Source organism: Dermacentor albipictus, chromosome 5 (assembly GCF_038994185.2).
Source record: "Dermacentor albipictus isolate Rhodes 1998 colony chromosome 5, USDA_Dalb.pri_finalv2, whole genome shotgun sequence".
In the NCBI taxonomy this organism is placed as follows: Eukaryota; Metazoa; Arthropoda; class Arachnida; order Ixodida; family Ixodidae; genus Dermacentor; species Dermacentor albipictus.
The window spans coordinates 153,618,399-153,644,011 of record NC_091825.1 but is presented as its reverse complement, the minus strand read 5'-3'; the positions used below and the strand labels follow the sequence as shown (position 1 = coordinate 153,644,011).

Genomic DNA, 25,613 nt, shown 5'->3' with positions numbered 1-25,613 from the left:
AAGGCTATTTAATATACTGATGAGTACTGGAATATAGAATCAGATGAAATATCAAAGGAAACAAAAATAAATATCATTGTAAAAGTGCATGGCTCATGATCATAGAGTGAACAAAGCAAGCACAAAGCAGTGGGTGCTTCACAGTAACCTCAACAGATGGGTACAACAGCCTGTTCTTCGACACTGTGTCAAACAACTTGTATACTCCGGTATGTATTATGATTTTATCCACATCCATTCGATAAGTGAAAGGCAGTCATAACTACAACTCATCACTACTGATGTGAAACACCATTATCAAGGCCTCACACAGTGTTCCACTTACTTCACGAATGATTGAGTAGTTGTCCGCTGCTGCAGGCGCACCTTCGTGCTCTCCAGCCTCCTTTGCTGAAACCAGCTCCTGAAGCCACAACAAAGCTGATTTCATGAAATCACACATGCATGTTTAAAGAGACACTAAAGAGAAAAATCAGTTAAGCTATACCAGAACGTTATAGGGGTGTTAGAATAGTGAAATTTCTGATTCAAACTGGATACAGCAGACTTCCGTTAATTACACTCTAGGTAATTCGATTTTTGGTTAATTTGATCCCAGCCCAAAATCCCGGCCGGCACCCATGCATTTATATGGGCCCAAACTTTCATTATTTCGATCCTAAAATTACCCTTCGCCGGATAATTCAAACCTGACCAGTCAGAACACATGTGCCTGACCTCTATAGTGACAGCAATGACCCATTTAGTTGCAGTGTCTAAGTGGAGCTTATGGGACAGTTTATGCATTGAGTACACATAATTTTTCATCGAAAACACTTATTTTTCAGCTTGCCCAGGGAAGATTTTCTAGCAATAACCGTAGCTTACAATGTCTGCCTGATTATAGTATTTATTTAATAGTTTATTGATAAACTATTAAGTAATACCCAGCAGATGCTCTTACAGTACATGATGACACAAGAAACTTCAAGGTGACATCACTACCAGTTTTGCATTTGCAACCTTTTCTGCTTTAGAAGGACTCCATTCACAGTAAAACTGACCTTCTTGGTGTTACAGAATTGTAATTTGCCAATCGAGCTTAATGTATTGCATTCAACAACTGATATTTCAGATGCCTGATTTTTAAGACATGGCTGATAATTCTGACGCCTTCACGGTACTGCCAAGTACTTCGCAGAACCAATGCATAAGAACGTCTGAAATTTTGGACGATGAAACCCTTAGCCGTTCGATTTTCTGGACTTTCTGTCGTGACCGCAGGCCTGAAACGACATTAATCTAAGCCACCACTGCTGCCATTTTGATTATCTTGCAACCTCGAACTGGCACTCTCGCACACCAATCTGCTGGCAGCTGTAGCCACCACCGTGGCAATGCTACGCCTAGCTGCTTCGATGTTCACTTCTAAGCTTCTTGCTTTTAGATACCACGTTTTTCATTGAAAAAAATTTGCCACTGCAAACAATGGTGCCAACTCCGCATTTGTCATATTCGCCGATGGCTTCGAAGCGCAAAAGGCATGGCAAGAGTCAACTGTCACATAAAAACAGTTCCCAAAAGTCAGCTTGGCCGCAATACGGCGGTGCTATGCGGTGAAACATTCTAAGAGCGCTCATCGGGGGTCATCATAATGGGACACAGTATGCATCCTTTAATTATACACGTGTGCACCGATACGCCTTATATGTGTACTGGCAGACCTTCAGAGCTATTCCGGTCATGCCTGTGCCGATTTGAGCCCACGGGGGCAATAAAAGGCATCCATTCAATTTTCTGGACATTTCCACAGTGGCCCCTAGAGAGTAAAAAAAAAAATCTAACATTGACTATTTTCCTCCTTAGTGCCTCATTAATAAACTTAGAGCACCAAAACTGCTGTTTTGTTTCAGTAGCCTTCAAAATGCATACATAATGCCAGCTGCCACAATCACAATTGCTCCATGATCAAATGTTCTTTTCAACAAAATGCAGGAAATGACAGAAATGCTGCCTAGATATAACATTTAATGTCAGTTTCTTGCACAGCTCTATGAACTCTCCGAACTTCACACGTACACGAGCAAAAGAAAGCATTGTTGGTAGCCTTTAGGGTGTCGGGACTAAGGTGCCTTCCCCTGCCTCATTCCCCACCTCACACATTGTAATTAGCTCAATCTCCAGGAACTGCCACTGCAATGGAAACATGGTGGACACGGCTAGCACGCCAGAGTTAATTTCCCATGAAAACCGTGCTTCTATGCCCCTATGTCGAGTCACCACACAGGCATACGTCACTGGGATGTGTCCTCATTGGATTCTCGAGTGGCGGCCCCCACGCACCTTCTCCACCCTAGCTCTCTTCCACTGAGCGCTTCATCACCGCAGCAGGTGCTCACAGGCCCACAACAAGTTGGCTACATGGGATCTCTGCTCCCACGACTTCTCATTCCCATGCTTGGTGGACTACTTCCCTAGTGCAGCGGGTGCACATAGTTGATCGGCCTTGCGGTGAGCCTTTGCCCGTAAACACTGTGACTGTCGCACTGTGCTGTATATTGGGTCAATAAACCCGTGTTTGTTGGCGATCTGACTCTGGAGCCTTCTCCACACTGTGTTGGAGAGTTGACGAACCCTGCCGTAGCGCCTTTGTGCGTTACGGAGTGGAGGAGCGCCATGCCCTTTCATGACCATTGCTCATAGGGTGAGCTTTGTGCAAACCCATCTCCACAACTTGAGAAATGTGCATATCACATACAAACATACGTTAACACAAATAGCAGTGCAGACACTGTGAACATGAACCACAATAAATGAAAATAAAATCCAAGGCTAGGTTAAGGCTCACAGGTCGCAGTGAATCACCCTGAAGCACAAGCCTCTTGTCAAGCTCCTGGTCGTGGTCAGGGTCCTCGTCACGGGCCTTGAACACCCACAGTTCAGACTTCTCTACCAGGTTACGCAGCTTGTCCAAATCAGTCTTGATCTGTTTGTAGTTTTCCACGTCACTGGCAGACACCAGTAGTTGCACCTGCTTAAATGCCTGCAGCACCTCCTGACGTTGGGTGAAGTGCTGCACCAGAAAGTCAAGGAGAAGAAAAAACGGTTGCACTGCTGTCAGCCAGCAGTGCAACTGCTACTCTCTACACTTGGCCAATGACACCCTAATGCTATAAGTAAATAAAGTTATGCAATAAGCAGTGGCCAAGAGCATAATTCCATCAAAAATCTTGCAGAGTAAGTGCATAGCATTGCTTTCTACAAGCACAGCAGCACACAGTTCTGCACCACATAATAATTGTCCAGCAGCACAACGGCACAAAAAAAAAGTGTCCAGTAAATAGGTGACTAACTGATTTCTCCGGTCATACACGTGACTTCACATCTCATTCGTGGTTGCTTAAACTTGTGCAACAACCTTTGCTGTACGCATGCATGTTTGTGCATAAACAACAGTGCTTCTTTATGCAAGTCACAAAATAAAGTAAGACAGTATCAAAATGATGCGATATACCACAGCAGAGCAAGCATCCTTAGCTAGTGACAAAAGCCACAATTCATTACACAGTAATAAGTAAAGATCGTTACTTGCTTCCATTGGTGAGCAGCGCATGAATAAATGATTAACAATGTTAACACAGTATTAGCGCAAATATTGGATGACCCAGAAAAAGTCCTCATTTATGAATCTGCAATGCCCAGTGGAGATCAAACTAACTATACAGTCAAACATTGTTATAATGAATCAGGATATAATGCAATAATGAATATAACAAAGTAAATGAAGTTATGAAGTTCCCCTTGAAATCCCCATAGATATTCATACTGCGGTAGATGCACTAATGAATATAACAAGTAATGAACACTATAACCAAGTAATTCTGGCTCTCTCTTCAGCTTCTGCTACAACAAGGTTTTAGTGTATTATGATTCTGATATCAATCATTCATGCACAGTTCAACCATTGACATGGGCATAGAATGAAATATTTTAGCACACTGTGATGCACAATCCACTAAAATGATCTGAGCCTGTGTGGGCATGCATGACGGCACCACATTGCGCATTACGCTACAGGATATGATGAACTGCATCAAGGAAGCAGATATAAATGCCCTGCGCTAGCTGCGCTTGCACAAAGGTCCAAATGGGTACATACATGGATGATGCTATAAAAAAATGTGATTGCACTAATGAGGCTGTTCAATAGATTGGCACCATCATCCATATCCACCTCTTTCCCTTTCCTAGAGTTTATTTTCTAAAAGACATGTTCCCCTCCTGCACATGCATGTCAGTGTTTTCACTGATTTCGGCATTCACAAAAAGTTCAGTCACCTCGTGGTTGAGCTTACCACAAGAAAGGCATGAGCTTAAGCTGTAACTGCACCAAAAAAGAAGTCACATTGTGCTAACGAAAATATGGCACCAGAAGCAGCAAAAAGAACCAGGAGTTGTTTGCAGTTCAAAAAGGGTTAAGACGACTAGATGACTCCTTCAGTGCAACTGCTATGGGGCAGTCAGTAATGCCAGTCAGTAAGTAATCTTCAAGCCAAACATGCCTTGAAGAGCAGGTGAAGGGCCCCCGACACAAGAGGAGGGTAGTCGTGCATGGTCAGATGCAGCAACACTCGGAGGAATGTGCGCCCACCCTCGCCATCCAAGTCAACATCACCCAAGTCTTCCCTGCATGTTGGCAAACAAGACGACAGACATTAACACAAAGAAGAGCACAGGGCAATAAAAGTGTTTCATACTAAAGAGACACTATTTACGTGTTCTACAGTGATAGCTGTATAATGAGCACATATTGCGGGGTTTACAGTGGTGTGGGTTGTTAGGTAATTGCTGAAGCGGGCTGTGTTTAAATACAGGGGAGAACAAGAGGTACAGGTGAAGAGAACAGGGCAAGGATTTCCCAGCAGAATAAAGCGGCGGAATACATTAGTCTTTATTAAGCTTTGTATTCCACTTAATTTTGCATCTTAGGAACACTACAACTGTAACATAGATAGCCAGGTAGGAGTCTAAACAGCGAAGTTCCTTGCACATGCAACTGATGCCCAAATATTAAAATACTCTATGTAAGTCATGGCAAGAGTCACACAATAATCGGTGTGCACATTACACTATGCCAAAAACGCATCCCTGCATTTTACTATTAAATGATGTATCCTATAACCTATTTTACCGCTAGGGTGTGTGTGTGTGTGTGTGTGTGTATGTGTGTGTGTGTTTGTGTGCGTGCGTGCGTGCGTGCGTGCGTGCGTGCGTGCGTGCGCGCGCACGCACGGGACAGAAAATATCGATCAAATTATCCGGCGGGTCGAATTAAATGAGATGGAGAAAAAATGTCAAAACACACCACTGATTCTAATGCGTTCCCACTTTCTATGTGTCCCAAAAAAGAAAACGTAGAGATAACATTAAAGCTCCTAATCAAAGCAGAAATCAAACGCACGCCGAGCCCTTTAGCAAGAAAAATTGGCAAAGGTTTATTATGTGTCGCACAGTGACAGCCGGTTTCTTGAAGTCAGCTTCGCCGCAATGCTGCCAGTTATGCGGCAAAGCATACGAACGCCGTGAACGCGGTTTCCGACCCAATTTTCTTTAAAAAATAAAATAAACAAGAGGCACACGTTAGAAACAGGTAACACAAGGCTCTTCACTTATATAGCACTACTTCATCCAGTACTCAAGTATGGCTTGGTCGTATGCAACCCAGACAAAATATCTGATATCAATAAAATTGAGCATGTCCACAAGAAAGCTGTAAGCTTCACTTATCACTACGACAGGTATTTTTCACTTAGTTCCCATTTTCAAAATCTTTAGCTTGCCACACTCTCTTCCCACTGTCACGTCAAATTGTCTAAGCTTTTCCACACTTTGACTAACTCTCCACAATTTCCTGTACTTAGCAGCTACATCACACCTGCTAGACCTATTCACCACAATCCACCATGAGTTGAATGTGTCTCCTTTTCATCACCACACCGATGTATTTAAATAGTTTTTTTTTTTACCACACTATACAAATGTTAAATGCTTTACCCGGTCACGTTCGATCTTCACTGTGTGCTAATTCCTCTTTTATATTGTTAACCACTGATTTTTATAGCATGTTGTTTTGTTTTCTGCATTTTTTTTTCCTTCTTTGTCATCTCCGTATTTTCTACTCCCCCCCTCCTGCGATAGCCTTTCAGGGTTGCAGCATGCTGAATGAAATAAAAATAAACAAACAATCCCCGACAGTTCATTTGCCATCGTTTCTCACAGTAGAAGACAATGACAATACAGTCAGCTGCTACTCACGTGCCTCCGAAGATGGCCTCAGCCTCCCTGCCAATACGCTCCATATCCACACCTGTAGTGATAAAGAGTAGATCAGCTACCACCATCAAGGGCATTGTTGTCTTCATTCCCATGTAAAGCTAGCACTGACAGAGTCTTTATTTCCGAGTAGCATATGCTGTGAAGGCATTGGCATGCTTATAGGAAAGTAATAAACAATGCAAAAAATTATGTGACTATAAGATAACTTGATCAAAAGAAAAATATAATTATAAAAGTAAAATCTGCAAGAGGCAAAATCTAGGCACAGTCAAACGTCAACTTGATATGCTCATACTTGCATCTAAACATATTGAAGTTGAAAAATTACTGCAACTGAAGCTTCTATGTTTGTGCAGTATGATCTCTCATGGAACCTCACACAGACTGCATAACTACCTTAAATTAGTGTGCAGTGATACTGACACACTTAACCTATCAGCTCTTCCACAAGCTATCCATTTGTGGAATGACTTTCTAGATAACCTTGTATCAGAGCAAGATCATGCAAAATTTTACGATAATTTAAAAAAAATATCTATGCTCCAAAGTCTGATGTTTTGCATTGGCCAATTTCACCACTGCCTTTGCATATATCATTGCTGCCATTGAGTTAAAGTTGCTTTTTTTGTTCGTTGTTGCATTTTCATTTTCGTTTTTTCAATTTTGAATGATACTGTTACTCTCTTGCTTTTACAGTGTACCTTTTTAATTATTGGGTTCATTTGCATCTTATTGCACTAATCAATGTTTTACTTTGTTAAAGTGTTAATGTTTTTTTATCTTTATGCATGTGTTTATTGTACTGCCTTCTTTACACAATGCCCCACGAGCGAGGGCTCTCCAAAGGCAGGGTGTTGGAACAAAATGTTTTTCATTAAGGTTTTAGTTGCATTCAACTTAAAAAAGTTCTGTTTCGGTCCTGCTCTGGAACGAAAAAAAAAAATTATCTGTAACGGTTCGTAACGGTTTTGGTTCGCATGCTAAAATTTTCAAAGCAAAGCAACGATAAACACATAGAATTTATTTTTTTCAATAAGTGAATTATGATTTCTGAGATCTTGATCTCAGAAGCAGCACATCATTGTGTGTACTCGCTGAAATGCAAGGCCACTGTTACGATAAAATCAATTTAAACGAACATGAAATCACGATAAAAATTTCATAACAAAGCGTTGTACCCATAGAAAATGAAACGATAAGCGCTCCAGCGCACAAGCCCTGGGTTTTACTATGCTGCCAATCTGCAAATGCACCGAGGAGTAGGCTTAGATTAGTGGAGTGCTTGACCGCGGCTATCGCTCGCACTATCCCTGCCTGAGACAAGTGCTTAGGCGGACCGCTGAGTTGCGCACTTATTCTAACGTTGCCTTACGTCGGTTGTTTCGGATTGCTGACTTTCCCCTTGAACCGAAAACCAATAAAAAATATTTCAGATTCACTCCGAAACAAAACAATAAATAACGTTTTGGTGGTTTTTGTTCCAATCAAAAATACCACTTTTTTTGTTTTTCATTTTGTTTTCGTTTCGTTCCGACAAACTGCTGTAAGGTATTTATAAATAAATGTAACAATGATATTAAATTGTACCTCATCATGCCGAGAATGTGTAGCAATCGTCAGCAACTAAGGATATAATACAAAAGGAGCATAAGTAGCCATAAAGAGGATGGGATGCGAGCCACTGTGTCACTGTTGCTCTCTGCCGTGCCACCACCAAGTGCCACCTAACTTAACTGTCGCGCCCTCTGCCAGATGGCATGGAGTGCCCAAGTTTGAAAAAGTTCAACTGACTTTAGAGTTCGATAGGGTGCCTTGCACCCTATCGGGGCGGGAGGGTGCGCACACTGAGGCACCCTAGAGTTCGGGAGGGATAAGAGCTGAGTTGGAGAAGTGCATCTGAGTGCGTATGCACCCTGTCATCCTTGAATGCGTGGGGAGGCAAAAGAGGTGCGCCGGCCTTACTAATCTGTTTTCATTCACCGGCTTTATTGAAGCCCTAGCACTGCACAGTACCTCAGACTCTGTGAAGGGCAAGTTATACTCCAGCACAGCACGGGCGCGCGCCTTGGGCGGAGCAGTTCCGCTATATTGGCGAAAAATGGCCGCTCATACAGTCTAGAGTTTGACACAGTCAGCGTGACCAGCAGCATTCGGTGGGCTTTGGCACAGAAATAGAAGATGTCCTATCTCAAGCCAAAGCCACTAGACTGGAGTGAGGGAGATACAAGCAAAGGAAAGACAGGGAGGTTAACCAGTGGATATCTCCAGTTGGCTACCCTGTACAGGGGAAAGAGGAAAGGAATGCGAAAGATGAGAGAAAAAGAAGAAAATAAGATTTAAAAAAACACAATACAGAACTGCTTCTGTGGGTGCTGTCCCTCGTGATCTAGCTTGGCTGGTCTGCAGCATGCAGGCGTAAACATTGGGTGCATTGAAGAGAGCGTATTGAGTTTGTGGCTTCACCAAATATAAAAAAGGGCTCAGTCGCCATGCACCTGTATGCAAGCGCTGCGACAACAACTGATCACCTTCCAACTGTGAGCCACGTTCAATGCACCAAACTATATAGGAGGCAACTCTTTGGTAATTCTGGCATCACCAGCGTGACATATTCGACTTCACCAACCGCTGCCTGGCATGCTGAAAACGCCAGGCTATATAAATTGCCTCCGAGGGATTCGTAACAGCGATATGCCATCACACTGAAATACAGCTGTCAATGCTGAAGAGAGGAAACAATCGCACCAAGGCTGTGCATGTTCGACGGGACAATGAAAGTGTTGATGCACGTGCCAGCCACAGCAAGAAGACAGCCAAGGATCATTAAGGCTCATGTTACCCAAATGTGTGATTTGCATCCCCAGGAGCCACAGGACGTCAAGCTGCATGGGGGGACCCTAGCAGAAGAGAATGACCCAAAACAGATTCGTGGCGACCGAAACTTCTGAAGAATACGAGCGCTTCCTACATTGCAGGACGGACAAGGAGACCTGATGGTCATCACGGTAAATACGTGTGATGTACAACACGATTAGGATACGAATTAGGTGTAAGCATCAAAAAGAGACAGAACCGAGACATATGCTCAACACTTAATCATCGGATCACTTGAACAACCACGTACATCAACCTTGTCTTCTTTAACGTCGATACTTAGCTGACACTTTTCTAGCTATATGTTGAGGCAAGCTAGGCGTCAAAGTCTGCATGAAAGCTTAGCTAAGCTGCATATGCCAGCACAAACACAAATCGTGTGAGAAGACATATGCCACATCTCACTTACTGATCCATTATTACGACCCAGACACCACCAGTTGGCCATAAATACCTATCAAAAATCAAACAGACGCAGCTGTCACTATAAGCTCACCAAGGCTTACTCCTTTTCCCATTTTATTGTACCCGAGTGTCCTCAACTGCATAAATTGGACATGCCCAGTGTGGGTGCAAAGAAGATGCGCGACTGGAAAATGGCAGAGCTGTGCAATTTGCATTGCATGTCCATGCGAATCCTTACAGAGCCGAACAATGCATGTGTACAATGCTTGAAGACTTCATCAAACAAAGGTATTGACTCCAGAAATACATTGCTGAATCAGAGGAGGTCATATATGGTCTCATATGGAAGCACTCATGGTGAAGTCACGAAGTTCATTACCCCAAAAATTCCACTAAACCAAGATTTATAAAATACCGTATGACTGCACAATTATGCATTACAGGCAATAACTTCTTATTTTTGAGTTCTTTATAAAAGCAACATCATATGTAAAAAAGAGAAACCAGCAACATTTTCACTGTATCAAGAGAAAATAAGTAAAATAAGTTGGCTGTTGAGCTTTATCAGATATGACCTTAGTCATGTGCCCACATATGGAGTTGTGTTTTGTCTGGAGTGCTCTTCACATTAATGATCTATCCACTTCGTGTTGTTCTTGTGATGGCAGCAAAAAGCTAGGCAAGAATTTCAAGCTATGCATACACACCTTTGTCACCAACAACAATGGTCTCGTCATCTTTCTCGTGGCTCTGCTGGAACTCCCGTTTGAAGATAGTCAGCAGGCCCGTGATGCGGTAGTCAAGCCTCACATTCAAGATGAACTGAGTGCAAAGCAGTGGCCACAAAAATAAGCACGGAACCTTTCCTCATCTACTTAAAAGGTACTAAAGTGAAACACTAAATCCGACCAGGCTGGTAAAATGCACTTTTGAAACTCTCTCAGCATTTATTTGGCGGAAAAAAAAATACAGCTGATTAAAAGACATCTTTTCGACTGAACGCAGAATTTGGCCCTCACAATTCTTTTTATGAGCAATGCTATAATGGAAGCATCACTGCAAGATGTCGTAGCCTTTTTGGTGCCTTCCTAAATTTGGCTTTATGTTTGGCTTGAAACCCGAATCCAAGACCAATTTTTTATTTGTTCTCTGAATGCAACATTGCTTTTATTTCTAAAAAGAGTTCATTAGCATAGGGCTGTTGTTGGCACTGTCAGTGAAATCACACCAAGCTGCTGCAGGAATTCAATGGTGGTATTGATTCCTGCCCTTCATTTCTGCATCATTTTCTTGCACACAGAGCAGATTCAGTATGTTATTTTCTATTTTAGAAGTGCGACATGTATTGATACAGCTTGGTTCAACAATTTCCTTCATTTTCCATTTAGGACAATCCAAATAGGTGGTGTGATCTTGTAGAAGGTACAAGCTACTAATGTTCATTATTGTGTGATGGAGTCAAAAAAATATGCTAATGTATATTAAAAGAAAACATAATACAGCAGCTATGATGATGGAAACAAATGAGATTAAATACTTAAAAGAAATGCAATAAGAATGAGAGCTGCACTGCCCTTCTACCAAACAAGTGTGGAGCAGAACAACACCACATATTGTATTCAGCAATTAAAGGAAAAAAGACTGCTATTTCCTCTCGCTAACTACATTTTTGGCACATGGGCAGTAATACAATATCAGGTAAGAGCCACATGCTAAATCTTCGAGTACAGTTACAAGACTAAAAATAATGTATGCTTGCCTGCAAGATCTCAATGATCTTGAGCTTTGTGTCCATAACAAGGGTGTCCTCCGCAGCACTTTTTCGTGGTGCTGGCGTAGGTGCCTTGGCCAAGGTGTTAGATCCAAGCACCATGTTTGTGACAACTGTGCCAACATCTCCCAGAGACTTCAATACACTGCCCTGGGCTGCACAGGTACCCAAAATGCTTCAGAGTCACTGATCAGATGAGACACATGCTAAAACATACCACAGAACGACAATCGACACATATTGAAGTAGTCAGTAGAGTCAATGTAGAAATGACAACAGCATTCAAATAGGTACACAAGCTAACAATGTTTAAAGGTATATAAATTTTTGCAGAATTCAGCAAACATACAAAATTCAAAAGTGGGATATTTAAATTTGCCTGAGTGGTAGCAGATTGGTGCAACAGCAGCCACGTGGTTCATCAGAAAGTAAACTTTGCAGCTGAGGACAAATTCATCCTAGTTTAGGTAGGGATCAAAGCTTGTAAAACTGCTATTCTGGTTGCCGGCAGGCTACTTGCCAGTCACATCAGGCAAGCAGATAGTAGTGTACAGCTGAATGAAATGAAAACTCAGGCCACTGGAAGCTCAATGCATTGAAGCAAATGTTTCTTTCATGAAACTCCCTACACCTTACAGGTCTCCATAGAACTGTTTGGATTTAACACATCCTCAATTGTGCATACCACAGGCAAACAAGAACATATCAGCAACTACACAAGAAGGCTGCTTTTCAAGCAAGATGTTGCAAGTAACATGCACATCTTTACATGCAGTCAAACGGAGCTGTGAAATTCAAGAAAGGGCAATAACAGCCACATTCATGCTGACTGTTCAACTGGCTGCCTTTAACAGCATGCAGGAAGAGCACAATCAAATGGCACTTACAGTTGCATGGTTGAGATGGACAGGGAAATCAAGCAATTTAGACAATTCATTCAACCATATGCAAATTATTGCAGCTGCAGTGAAACTATGATACGGCATCATATACGATAAAGATGGGCATTTCAACATCATAAGGAAGAAATTATACTTAAAAGACAAAGACAAAAACGCCATAGAGCAAAGCACTCCCAGTCAGGGCACGACGAGCATGCTATCAGATGCAGCATTGCTTTGTCATGAAAAAAAACTGCCTGCGAATTTCTTCACATTTACCAATTAGGTTCTCAGGATCACAAACAAGAGCAATGTCACATTAGTAAAGACCAAACACATGGAATGACAAAGGCAAATATGGACAGGATATCCATCCTACTCACTTTGCAACTCCTTTTCAGGGGCTTGTTTATCAAGAAAGTAGAATCAGACATCAGCAAAGTCAGCTGAAGGATTCTAAGTGAGCACTCACCATTGGCAATGGCAGCTTCAGGTACGCAGTCAAGTATGTTGAGGAGCGTTTTAGTGAGACGGAGTAGGTCACTGAAGCTATAGAAACCAAAGTAGATGAGCTCTCGAGCAAGTTTAACAACCTGAAAAGAGGAGCGACGACTAGAATGAATTTTTGCAATGAATTGCACATGCCTTAATTTGTCTTGCAGATTAGATTATTCAACACTATTATATCCAAATTGTCATACGATGCTTTATGTTGTGCTTTAAAAAATGCACTTAGAGAGCATTACATTGGGCTTGCTTATTTTACATTATAGATACATTAAATATACCACTATGTACTGGTCATATATGTATAACGTCAAAATTTCACAAGCTGCACCACTATAAAGGGTCATATAAGAACACACCAACATCCATTACCTCTATGGCACAAGTGGAGCTGCCATATGATGAAAATGACAAGATGAATTAAAAGGTGAGTGATAAATGAAAACACTTGTTTCACTACACTCCTTCGCCTAGAATTGCAATATGCAATCCAACCCATCAGATGAAGGCAGAGCCATTTATTAGCGCAAAAGACTTGACACATTACATTATTGTAAAAAATGTTACACACTTTTTAAAATACATTAATTTTGTGACCTAGGGTTCAATAGAATGAAGAAACGTTTTTCCCTTCTAAATTTTCTCATGGGCAGAGATGTTGCTACACCACTCTTGAAACTACTAAATACACAGACAAAACAAACCTCAAAGGTGAGCTTGTTCTGCTCCCTATCTGCAAAAGACCACACGTGTCCAACCACATTGCAAAGGTAGTCCTCTACAAAGGTGATGGTGGGCTTGAACTTGCGTTGCACCACTTCCTTCCCTAAGTCAGGATGGCGATTTGCATCATAGCTGCGTCAAAGTGATAAGAGGTCACATAACACACGCATGAGCTAACTGGATACAACATTGCAAATGTGTCCAATGATGGCGATTTTTGTTAACAGTCATTCAAGCGCAAGAAAAAGCAAGAAGTCTAAGTTTCAGGTAGCATCATCCCAATGCTGGGAGCTGGAACCTTTAATTTCAAAAATATTATCAAATAAGGTATAATAGGTAATCAGAGATTGCTTGGTTTTCTCCATAGAATAACCAAATTTTTATTTTAGAAATCACCTAGTAAAATGTCACTTTATCCATAAAATCTTCAGAATAGCAGTTAATTCAGTGCCAGCTGTTGACACCAAACCAAAGAGCAGGAAGCATGTTGCATGCCACTGCCCAAGCTCTTCTGCAATTTCACTGTTGCAACCAGCCTCGGCTGATGTCAGCATTGAGGTCACCCTGCCCAATGAAAGTTGCTAAGCAATGTCTTTGTACTAAAGCAGTATGAAATAAGAAGGCAGAAAATTAACACAGCTCCATACCTGAAAAAACAGTGTTCACTGGCTTGTATTGCTTTTTAGCAGAAAGAGGTGGTATTTATGTCTCATGATTTTGCCAAAGAGCTATTGCAAAACATTTATTATCGATTGCTGGTGACTTTTCTTATTGCCGTGTTTGTGGTCTTTATTGTACATTCTCTCTCTTTCTTTAATGAAAATAAAGAAAAAAGGTTTATTTCAACCTCTAATGATGGCAGCTGCTGCTTTTCACATAATAGTAATAATAATACAAAACTTATTTTAACTTAGGAAGTGTAACAAGTTCGGGAAACCTAGAGTACAGTTAGCTAAAAGAAGTACTCGTATTGTGGCCTTTATGAATGATTTAACTTGTTAGTTGTGCTCTTCTCTAAACAGCATTATCTACACTGCTTTTACTTTTTTTGTCATTCTTCTCTGTTCTATCTGTTTGCCACTTAGCTATAGCTCTGGCTTGCAGTATTTTGAAATAATCAATAAAGGTGTGGAAACAAATTTGGGTTCGAAGGAAACAAATTTTCTTGGGCTCTTTTTACATCCACACTCCGAATGTGAACTTCACTCAAGGCGTTCAGCTTTAGAGCTAACCATACAAACTTGAGAATCTGCTTTTAGCTGGACTGTTTTATTGTGATAGCAATTATAGAGACACTCCAGCCACACTTGCAGTGTCAGCGTTGGCATCATGCCCTATATGTATGTATGCATATGTTACGAACAACTACAGGCAGACATGTTCGTCGCAAACATTCACTTTATTGGTGGAAAGAGTCGCACTTAGTGGCTTTTCGCCCACAGTGTCTACATTCTGTCTATCCGTGCACACCACAACACACACTTAATGTCACTCGCATCTTCCTTTCCCTCTTTCTACCATCCGTGCACCTCACTCGCAACACACACTGCATACCATCTGCATCTTACTTTCTCTTTCGCCTTGCCTTGCCTCACTTGGAGCTCTCTGTCCACTTTTGCCACCACTCTCTCCTCAGGGCTCTCCCCCCTCAGAACGTTAAGGAGTATGGGAAGAGAGAAGCTGTGGTTCATGGTAAAGCACCAACTGGTCTGTGTGGGCAATAGTTCGACAATGTCCCATAGTAGGGCCACTCAAAACAAAGTCAATGTCACCTAACCGCTTGACCACGCGATAAGGTCCACGTCTCCGTGGTGCCAACTTGGCTGGGAGACCCTTCATAGCATCACTCAAGGCATGACTATCCAAAAGCACGATGCCATAATCCCTAATGGCTGTTGGCTGCCGATGACGGTTGTAACCGGCCTTCTGCACTTGCCAAGCAGCTGCTTGATGTTTCTGAGCAAACTTGAGGACCTCTTCAAGGCACTGCTGGAGTTCTGATGCAAAGGCACGGTGTGCTGCTGCCAGAGGCTCTTATCTTGTCACTTGCGGGTTCCCATGAGGTGTGGTGCTCATGACCGTAACAGAGCAAGGCTGGAATATATCCACTGACCTGCAGTACGCATGGCAAGGTCGACGTCAGGCATGTGCTGGTACCAGTCCTTGTGGTTTGAGCAGTGCGCTCGTAGTGACTGCCAAATGGTGCCATTATGGCACTCGTCCAGTTGTATCACTGATCGATATGGCACAGTGTGACGGTCTTAGATACCCCAGTGTTTTAGGAGATTACCCCATGAAGTGCTCACAAAGGGCTTCCCATTCTCATTTGTGATGGCCACAGGTGTGCCACGGTGACAGAAAACTGCAACCGTACACTCTAAGATTTTCGTACTTGTTGCCGCTTGCATAGGGAAGAGCTCTGGAAACTTAGCGAATTTTTCGATAACCACCAGCAAGTATTAGTGGCGACGAGGTGCAGATGGCAAGGGCCCGATAATATAGACACTAAGCTCTTCCATGGGAGCTGTGGCCCACTGAATCCTCAAAGGCCCTCAGGTTTCTGGCATTGAGCTTTTATGTGCTGACAGACAGCACAGCACGGCACATACTTTGATATGTCAGCCCGAATGCCCAGCCAGACGAACCATGCTGAGACACGTCTCATGGTTTTGAAAAATCCGGCATGGCCTGCAGTTGGGTGGTAGTGTACAGTGCTCACGGAATGAAACGCGTCAATTTAGGGCTAACTAATGCCCAGACTTTCGTTTGTACCGGCTGCAGTTTGTGTCACATCGACGTAACTTTGGTGTGTACACTTAGAGCGGAGTCAGAATCACCTTTAGTGACCAGATTCATAGCGACATGACATGGTACTCTCGAGTTCTCTGCACATATGCTGGGTTCTGCCAAATACTCGCTGTCGCGTTTCATTCCGTGAGCACTGTACCTTCTCCAGTGCCAGGTGTCAGAGGGGATAAGGTAGCCATGGTACCTTCTTGTTACTTCTTTGCTGAACCAGCAGTCCGCTTGGCTCCAGTTCTGTTTGCTCTGCCAGATCATGAAGACGACCTTGGTTATCAGGGTCCGAGCTTGTAAGCCTAGCTCCTTAGACCACGGTCTTCAGTTTTGAAAGACGGCTGCCAAGAGCCTGTTCTTGGGTGAGCCGTCCTGTGTCACCTAAGGGTCTGGCATTCCCTTCCAAGGCTACTTCTATTTGCTCAAATGTAATTTTCGCTTAAGGTTCTGGAGCAGCAATGAACTTCCTCATGCAGACTGTCACTTGGGTGGTCTTCACACTGACGAGGGGCTCTGCTCAAGGAATTTATGGGTATATTTGCCAGTGTCTGTCTGTGCTTTATTCATGAATTGAAGCTTTGCAGTTGTAGGACCCTACCCTTGACCCTGGGCACCCATGCCTCATAGCATTATAACCAATAGACCTAACCAATAAATGTACGGAGTACATGTCAGCAGGTCTACTGCAAAGTTGTATGCCTGACTATTCTATTTGCCTATTAATATACTTAATTTTAATATAGCAACAACGAGAACAATTAAGGCAAGGGGTGTGTACATTTTGCCTCTTGCGTGTGCATGGCTAGAAGTAGATAGTTAAAAAAATACATATATCTTAATTACATACTGCAGTTACTCCTCTACTGTTTCAATGTTTTAGAAACCAACCTGCAGCATAGAAGTTGGCAAAAAAAAAATTTGAGTGCTATCAGCTTGAAAAAATGCCCAAAGTAAATATGCCAACCAAAGAAGGCATTGAGAAAGCATTGAGGAAATTAAGGTTGGCACAGGGTTACTCACTCCTGAATGGAAAGCTGCTCAGGAATGTCGGACCAGAGGCGTGCATACTTGACAGGTGTGATCAGCTCCTGAGGGTCCCTATCCACATGCATGTGCAGCATGAGTCGACAAAATGCTGCCCGCAACTCATATGGCAGGTTTTCATCTGCCATGCACCTGCAAGCATTGATAGCACCCAAAGGCCATGCTTTAGAATCGATAAGCATCAAAAAATGGGTTGAGTACTATGCTTTGTCCATCTGATAAGTTAGTCAATGAATTTTAATACAAGAGAAATGACGTACAAACCAGACAAAAAAAGCAATCAGCATGCTGCAACACAGTTACAATATACCACCTATTTCTTAAAAATTTAAACAGAAGTAATTATGGCATTGACATGTGTAATTTTGTTAAATAGTGTAGGCTTGGGTGTAACATAATGTGCATGTACTGCATGTAATCCCCGCAACTAAAATTCTAAATTTTTGAAGTTTTGCATGGTACTTTTGTTTGCATCTGCTTCCCCGCTTGTCATTCCACCGCCACCCCAAATGATCTGCTACAATTTGTTAAATCGCACACCACAAGTTTCATTTTTGTGTGTCCCCTCTTGGAAGCCATCAAGCTGAAGAAACAGAATCAGGCCATCCATCAAAGGTGATTCAATATAAATATGTTCAATTTATCAACAAAACAAAAGAGTGACATTAGGCCTTACAATTGCTTTCCACTCTCATTTTCACACATCTGCAGCTTGTGCAACACATAATGCCAATGACTGCCAAGAAAAATTTTTTTGATCTTCTGTTCATATAATCTATGCACGCTTTTCATGCATAGCTTTTTCATTACAGCTACATTTTGCATTCTTAACCAGCACACACATGAGAAGGCAAACTATGAGATAGAAAGCACATCAACAATCCTACAAACAATGCGTTTGAGAAATGCATTTCAGAAAGGCAAAAGAAAGAAACAGCGCAATATCCACTGTTTCATCTCGAGTCTTTCATTTTCATGTCTGATACTTTGCACTGCCAGCCTCCCAGTTTCATCTACAAAAGAAATTATGCCAATTTTTCTAGAAGCTTAAACACAATTTTATCCTAGCAAAACCACTGACCTTGTTTCCGTTTTAACAGAAGAGAAACTGCTAGAAACAACTGGCAATATTCTGCTACAATTTAGAAATTATATAATAAAACAGTTCAGTGTGTTACATGCAGTCATCGGAAATTAGGCTGCTGCCATGGAAACATTCTCACTTGTGGATCAGCTCAATATCCAGGTGAGGCGACAGGCTGTTGATAGCCAAGTACTGCCTGTCCAAGCACATGCCTGAGAATAGGTCGAGTTGGTGCCTGTACAGGACAAAAAATACGGGATTGTTTAAAACACCTGTTACAGGCTCCTTATCTTGAGAGGACCGGTGTCCTGAATAAGACAGCTGGAGGTCAATCAAGAGCCTCCTCAAAAAAAAGCACAAAAAAGTGAAAGGCCAAAAGGGGCTTAAAAGGAAAGGCAAAATAGAGAGTTTTAGAATTTGGGATGCAAAAGGCTTGAGTTCCGCTTGCGTACACAAGCCACTTAGGTCTCAGCAAGAGCTAAGCAGACTTTGGGTGTTTCAGTATGCAAGCTGCTTGCATCCCCTAATCAAAACTACCTAACAGCTTTACATTACCAGCCAAGACAGCCCTACCCTTTTTCTTAGTTCATGATGCTGACTAAGGTTACTGCCACACCATCTTGCATATAATGGCACCTTCGTTTATTTGGCGCCTTCGTTGTAATCATGCATAGGCAACTCGCCCACCAGCACATGCTCAGTGACTTCATATAATGGCATGCCAATATGAAAACTAACACTATATTTGCATTTGATACACATCAGTTTGCTTATCCTTGTGCTGAAATTGGAAAAGTATCACGAGACTAACAATTCGTCATGAGAAATATGTTGCAGGTAGCAGTAGCAAAAAGTGTGGTGCCTGCAGGAACCATAATTTTAATACAAATCAGGAACCATAATTTTAATACAAATCAAATGTTCATATTGAAGCACAGCATCTGGAGAGCTCGTCTGCATCACCCTTACTTTTTACAATGCTCTCACTCAGGAGGACATCGGTGCACCACTGCCTCACAGTGCAGACAACATTGAAGGGCAGAATGAACTCGGCCTATGTGAAGAAGCTGAGCAATGCCATGTGATAGGTGAAATGTATGAGACGACACAAGTATGGTGCGTCGAATGGCCGGGAGCAATAGATGATGACAAAGACGATGTGCTGCACAAGTTTGAAACGATTGCGCCAGGTGTCACAATGAAAAAAAAGAGAAGCACCAACTGGCACAGTACACAGGGTGCAAATGCAGAAGGTGAAGAAGAAAGGAGAGAGGAGAGAGAGAAGGGAGAAGGGCTGGAAGAAGGGAAGGCAGCTAGGGTGCAGAGATGTGAGCTTGACAGGCGTTTGGACCCAAGCTCGCGATGCCTCCACCAGGCCAGATCTGCACCTTCCGACAACCTGGCGTCTTCTTCGTAGCAGTCTGCATAGCCGTGACGACTCTCCTGAAGCAGGGCAACGAGGTGCAGAAGAGCGGGTTGCCAGGTGTCTGAACTTGTACCCTAGCGACTTCCACTCGAACACTGCTTGTCTTCTGCAGAGCCTGGGATGTCCTGCTAAGATGACTTCTCGGACACAAGCTGACAGTCGAATGCATCATAATGTAGGCTGCCCCTAGCTGGCTACTCACCTCCGACTACTACCTATTTTGGTTCACGCCATCCTGATCTGTACTGCTCAAAGGCTATCATCAGAGCTAACTGATGAATTTGCTATTTGCGCCTGACTTTCTTTGCTTTTGTTATCCCTTGATAACTCAGTGAACTCTCTGTTGACTACGTAGCTTATCAATGTGTCACATGCCTTAGCCATCTTTCTGTATTTTATATGTAATGTTAGCGTAACCTAACTCCGAGGTTGTGTGGTGTCTTAAAAAGTAAGTGTCAGTTTCTGTTATTGATAAAGTCATCTTTTGTGTGTTTGCAAGCAGCCTTGTCTTTTATAAAATGCACCGATGTAATACAGCACCTCAAAGAATCTAATCATCTCACGCCCATCACAAAGAATGCCAATGCAAGGAACCATGCAGTTCATGTATCACATGCTGTATTGTGAAGGCCATCTGAACATCCAGTGACCTCACAATGCATGGCATGTGGCACTTCACCGTGAGCCGATGATTTCGTCCGTCCGTAACAGAGAAATAAAAATGCATAGTTGTCCCCTGCCACAATCCCTTTGTACGTTACAGCAATAAAATGCAAGATCTCTTGTCTGCGTAAAACAGGGGGAAGAAAACACCTCGCAGATACATAAGATGTGAACCAACAAAAACACTTTTCCTCAAATGTTTACTTTTTGCTGTGACCACTCATTTGGCCTTGACACATAAATTTGTAGATGTGTTATTTTGATCTGGCCAAGATCGTTGGCTGTTGACAGCTGCCAGCCCACCCTAACCTGTAGTAGTCGAGCGTGGCTCGTGCACTAAGGCACTCAGTGTCCTGTGCCAACTCCACGATGCTGCGCGCCTCCCGGCCGCTGTCCCACAGCAGCAGCACCTGCTCCTCCACAGCTAAGGTTGGTGGGCCCCCTTCCATCTCCAGCTCAACCTGGCTGCGGACCACCCTGAAAACAGAAGGAATGTCCCTCTTCACGACACTCGCACAATTTGCACTATCGTACAGCAGTGGAGGTGGTTAGGCCAGAAACTGTAATGAAGTGTTTTCGCGTTTTAATGCAAAGCATTGTTAGGATAGACGCATGGGTTTCTGTCGTACATCTTTATACGTCCAGCTGATTAGCCTCAATACTAAGAACAATAAAGCGTATGTGTCCAATGGTGGGTTTTGAGCCCAAGTCCATCAGCACAGCAGCAAATGCTCTACCCACTAAGTTACAGACGCATGCACAGCTCAAAAGAATGACAACCTTACCAGTTCATCTCTCGTGCAAGCAGCGCTTTCAAACACCTGGCCACGTGTGCCACGTCACATAGCAATACTTTATTCGTAAAAGTGAGACCAATTTCCCCTAGCAGAGGTGCCAAAATTAAAACTTAAATTCTGGGATTTTACATGCCAAAACATAAATCTCATTGTCAGGCTCAACATAATGGGGGACTCCAGATTAATTTTGACCATCAGGGGTCAAAATTAATCTGGGGTACTTTAACATGCACTTAAATTTAAGTACACAAGTGTTTTTGCATTTCATCCTTATCGAAATGAGGCCACCACAGCCCGGATCAAACCCATAACCTCAAGCTCAGCAGCACAGCAGTTGTGCATTAAGAATCGTCCTCGCTAGGCTAATGTATCGTGCTCCGTACTCCAGCTGACATTAGTTGTTCCCTCAATTGCAGCTTCTATGCTAGGGCATAACACCAAGAAATGCATCTCCTGCAGATCCTACCTGGTTTCAATCAGGATGTCAGCATTGTGGGGTGAAAGCACAGCCTTGCAGATGAGCTCCTGGGTGACAGGGATGGCCTGCTTGTTGGAAATACAGAGGTCTGAAAGGTAGTCGAGAAAACGACTCTCTCTGTTTTGCCGCACCAAACTGACAAATGTCTCGATTTCAGCTGCTGTAATGTGCTTCTCAAGAAGCTTGCGATTGCTGTGCAACAGCGCTGTGATAGTGTCTTCAGCCAGCACATCATAGCCAATCTGCTTCTGCATGAACCCAAACCACTTGGCAATGTACTCCTGGTTCTTGCGGTAGTCCTGCTGGGACAGTCTCAGGATACGATAGCAGAGACGGCACATGTGCTTGTAAGGTGCATAGCGTGGGTCTGCAAGGTCCTCCATGCGCAGCAGTGGGCCCTGCCCATTGTCTGTGAACGGCGCCTGTTAATCAATAAGCCAAGACATGAGATTACATATCTGCAAACTTGTACGGGTACTTGGTACACAGAAATCAATGTGAAATTTGTAGTGCTTTACTAGGCAATGGAATCAATTCATTTTCTGCACGATTTGCAGGACACTGACATAACACTCACAAATCTCCATATCATTCACTTTATGCAAATGTGCACTGTGGCTGTGTGCTGCATATTCCTCTTTCCAATATAAGGCCTGACAGAGCAAAAAACAAAGAGTGCATAGCACAGAAGGTTTTAAACTGTGTACTTAATACTATATGTCAAAGCTAAATCCCTAACTGAAAACACTTTTACACCATATGTAATGCAGAAAATAGAGAATAGGACTGTTTGCCAAGGACAATAGTTTTTCCAACATTTAAATCAAACTGAAAGAATGAAACAATAATAATTTGTTTCCATTATCCCACAGAATTAGCGAAACTGGGCTACCTGAAGAACATGCAAGTTTTCATTAGCATTACTTGAGAAAGCTTCAGACAATTAGAATGGTTCAGGCGAAAAAAAGGGCTACTACCATGACATCAGGAGGTCAATAAATCAAACAACACTAAACTCACAGGTGTTCGTACGTGTTTTCAATTGTATGAATAGTCTTCATGGTGTGACAACCCCACTGCCACCAACTCGAGGAGCATGCGAGGCACACGTAAAGAACAAAGCCGGTTCCTGAGCACTATGGCTGCAACCGAGACACCGTCTTCTCTCCTATCTCTACTTGGACATCATGCACTGCCATGGAACCCTTCAATAAACTGGAGACAGTCTGACTGACCTCACTGTCTCCACAGAAGCAATGAACCTCTTTCATAGTTAATGGTAGTTTTCCTGTGAGGGAGTTTGTCAAACTAATGGTGACATAGTCATTATTACACACAGTGGGTACATGCGCAGATTGCTTGTCTTATAATAGAAAAAGAAATGCAGACATGTCTCTAGCAATGCGACCATACAAGAGACAAGCCCCAGCATGTACAGCTAGCATGTTACCTTCATTTGCACCATGACCAGTGCTGCCAATAGTCGGGCAAATGTGCAAAGCAGAGAAGCAAGCTTGTGAACGAGGAAAAGGGTCTATTCCGTGAACTTCCCTAATTTCCATAAGTATATAGAGTCTACACTCATTCCAACGGACCCATGTACAACAGACTTTTGGATATAACGGACCATCTTTCAACCTTAGTTTGCTCTACCTATTTTATTAATGCAATGAAGTTTGCTTCTAACGGACCACACTACAATGGACTATCAGCTACAGAGGATGAAATAAGTGGCAATTTTTGTCAAAATCGGGTGTATAAAACAGACTTTTTGCCGGGTAAACACAGGCTGGCAACTGACATGCTAGGGTCAGCAGACAATCGTGGCTCAACATTGCGCGCGTATGCAAGAGAGAGAGAGAGGAAGTCGGGTGGAAAGTGCTCCGTCTTTTGCATGCGAGGCATTGGAGGGAGGCGAGGGAGAGGGGAATTCTACTCCAGTGGCTGCTGCTTATGGCGCGGCTGTGTGGGGGCCACATCTTGAAAGTGATCTGCGATGTGGACAAAGTGCGCACCCGTGCGGGCCTCATCTTGGAAAAGATCTGCAATGCTTGCAGAGTGCACGCAGTGCCGGTAGCTTCGTATGTGCTTTGCTTTCAACGCTTTGTCTGCGTTGAAGCGAGAGATACACGAAGGTCAATTCAATCGCTACTGCTGCCGCAATCCCTCATTTCAACGTTCTGACAGCTACTTTCTGCGATCATCAAGCAAGATGTGTTCATGTTTACCTGCAAACACGTGACACCATGCTTGTTAATTTGGTTAGTAAGCGAATGTTCACAACTTTATACCACCGATAAAACAACTATCTTTACTTCGCATAGCTGTCTACTAATTTGCTATCACAATCGATGCTTCGCCTCTCAGGTGAAACTGCAACCTTTCTTGTTCGTTTTTTACTTTGTATGTTCGTCACTCACTCATTGCAATATCATTCTTACACATCGGGACCAAAGTTTCGAAAGTGAGGCGTTTCGGATATTACGGACTTTGAATAAAACAGACATTTTTTGTCAGATTATCAGGGTTCGGTGTAACAAGAGTTTACTGTACAAGTACACTGATGGCATGCGGACTGGTAATGATGTGACAATAAACCTTGTCTGCTTAACTTCTCACATGGCTTGGCCTGACACAAGCTGGTGTTAGAATTGTTGTGCCATTCAACACTATAACAGCTATTTCTTAACTTCTGTGCTGACTGATAAGAACTTCTGTATTTTATTGTACAGCTCGTAGACTTGTCGCAGAAGAAATATTACTCTATGGAAAATCTCGTAACAGAGAGTTCAAGGCTGCAAAAGTACAATGAAGGAGTACCTGCAAGATGTGGAACAGCTGCCGAAGAACATTCTGCTCACGCAGCAGCTTTTGCCGTTCCCGGTTGGGTTTAGTCACTACTAGTTCGAGAGGGTCAGATTTGTTTGGATCTCCCTCACGACTGGCTGTGAAATAGATGACTTCCTGAAGCAGTTGCAGCAGCGAACGACGCTCCGTGACACCTGCACGGCCACTTTCCAAAGCACCAACCAGTGTCTGCAAAACCTAGACATGACATGACAACAAGGGCTACAGGAACAGCACTGATAGCAATGTCACATCACGCTTCCAAGAGAAAGCAATATTCAACACATGATATAATGGCAAACCATGGTGTACTATGTGCTGCACTAGTGCGGATGTTATGTTTTCTGGTACCTAGATTTCTCTGAATTATACATTTTCTGGCAAGAAAACTGAGTTGGAGCCTAAACACATGCACATAAATGCAAGAATGGGAGGCAAAATCTTTTCCCAAGAATCATACTGGTCTACAGTAAAACCTCGGTGATAGAAATCTCAAGGGGTTGCGTAAAATATTTGTATCACCCGAAATTCTTATCATCAAAAAACAAATGAAATCAGCATGTTACAGACCCAGAAACTCATTTTTAGAAATTTATTCACGATGGAAGAAGTTCCGGATGTCCTTCTGGGTTTTCTTTTTTGTAGAAAAAAATAAATGATGAAGAAAAGGAAGTACAGTTGTCAACTTCCAAATTAAGGTTTCATGGAGCATTCCTTTATCTGAACAATTTATCGTTTGCCTCATTCAATTCCAGCCATTTTTTCCCGCAGTATAAAAGCTGCAGGACTGTTCATGCGAAGCAAGTACTCTGGATTTCCCAATTCAGTGTACTCTTAACCCTCACTAACAGCCGTGGTCAGCAGCTTGAATCAGCACAATTCTTCCACCTAACCCAGCTGCTGGTTCCTAGAGGATTCAAACAGCAACTTTCAATCGTCAGTAAGGTTATCTATTGCATTGCAGGTCAGGGTGCACGAAAAGCAAAATTTCCGCATATGAAT

General features: G+C 42.8%; 1 protein-coding gene across 4 annotated transcripts in view; it reads right to left on the bottom strand.

The window, feature by feature from the left end:
• The window catches only part of Itpr (Inositol 1,4,5,-trisphosphate receptor), a 153,156-nt gene that overhangs the window by 104,363 nt on the left and 23,180 nt on the right, over positions 1–25,613 (bottom strand). For all 4 annotated transcript variants that reach the window (XM_065432316.2, XM_065432318.2, XM_065432317.2 and 1 more), the window contains exons 9-21: positions 24,585–24,809; positions 21,753–22,186; positions 20,799–20,966; positions 18,540–18,635; positions 17,293–17,448; positions 13,458–13,608; positions 12,719–12,839; positions 11,354–11,520; positions 10,302–10,416; positions 6,295–6,346; positions 4,542–4,665; positions 2,828–3,052; positions 326–403 (exon numbers count right to left, since the gene is read on the bottom strand). In XM_065432316.2, the coding sequence (XP_065288388.1) occupies positions 326–403; positions 2,828–3,052; positions 4,542–4,665; positions 6,295–6,346; positions 10,302–10,416; positions 11,354–11,520; positions 12,719–12,839; positions 13,458–13,608; positions 17,293–17,448; positions 18,540–18,635; positions 20,799–20,966; positions 21,753–22,186; positions 24,585–24,809 (2,112 nt within the window). The remainder of the gene's footprint in view (positions 1–325; positions 404–2,827; positions 3,053–4,541; positions 4,666–6,294; positions 6,347–10,301; positions 10,417–11,353; positions 11,521–12,718; positions 12,840–13,457; positions 13,609–17,292; positions 17,449–18,539; positions 18,636–20,798; positions 20,967–21,752; positions 22,187–24,584; positions 24,810–25,613) is intronic.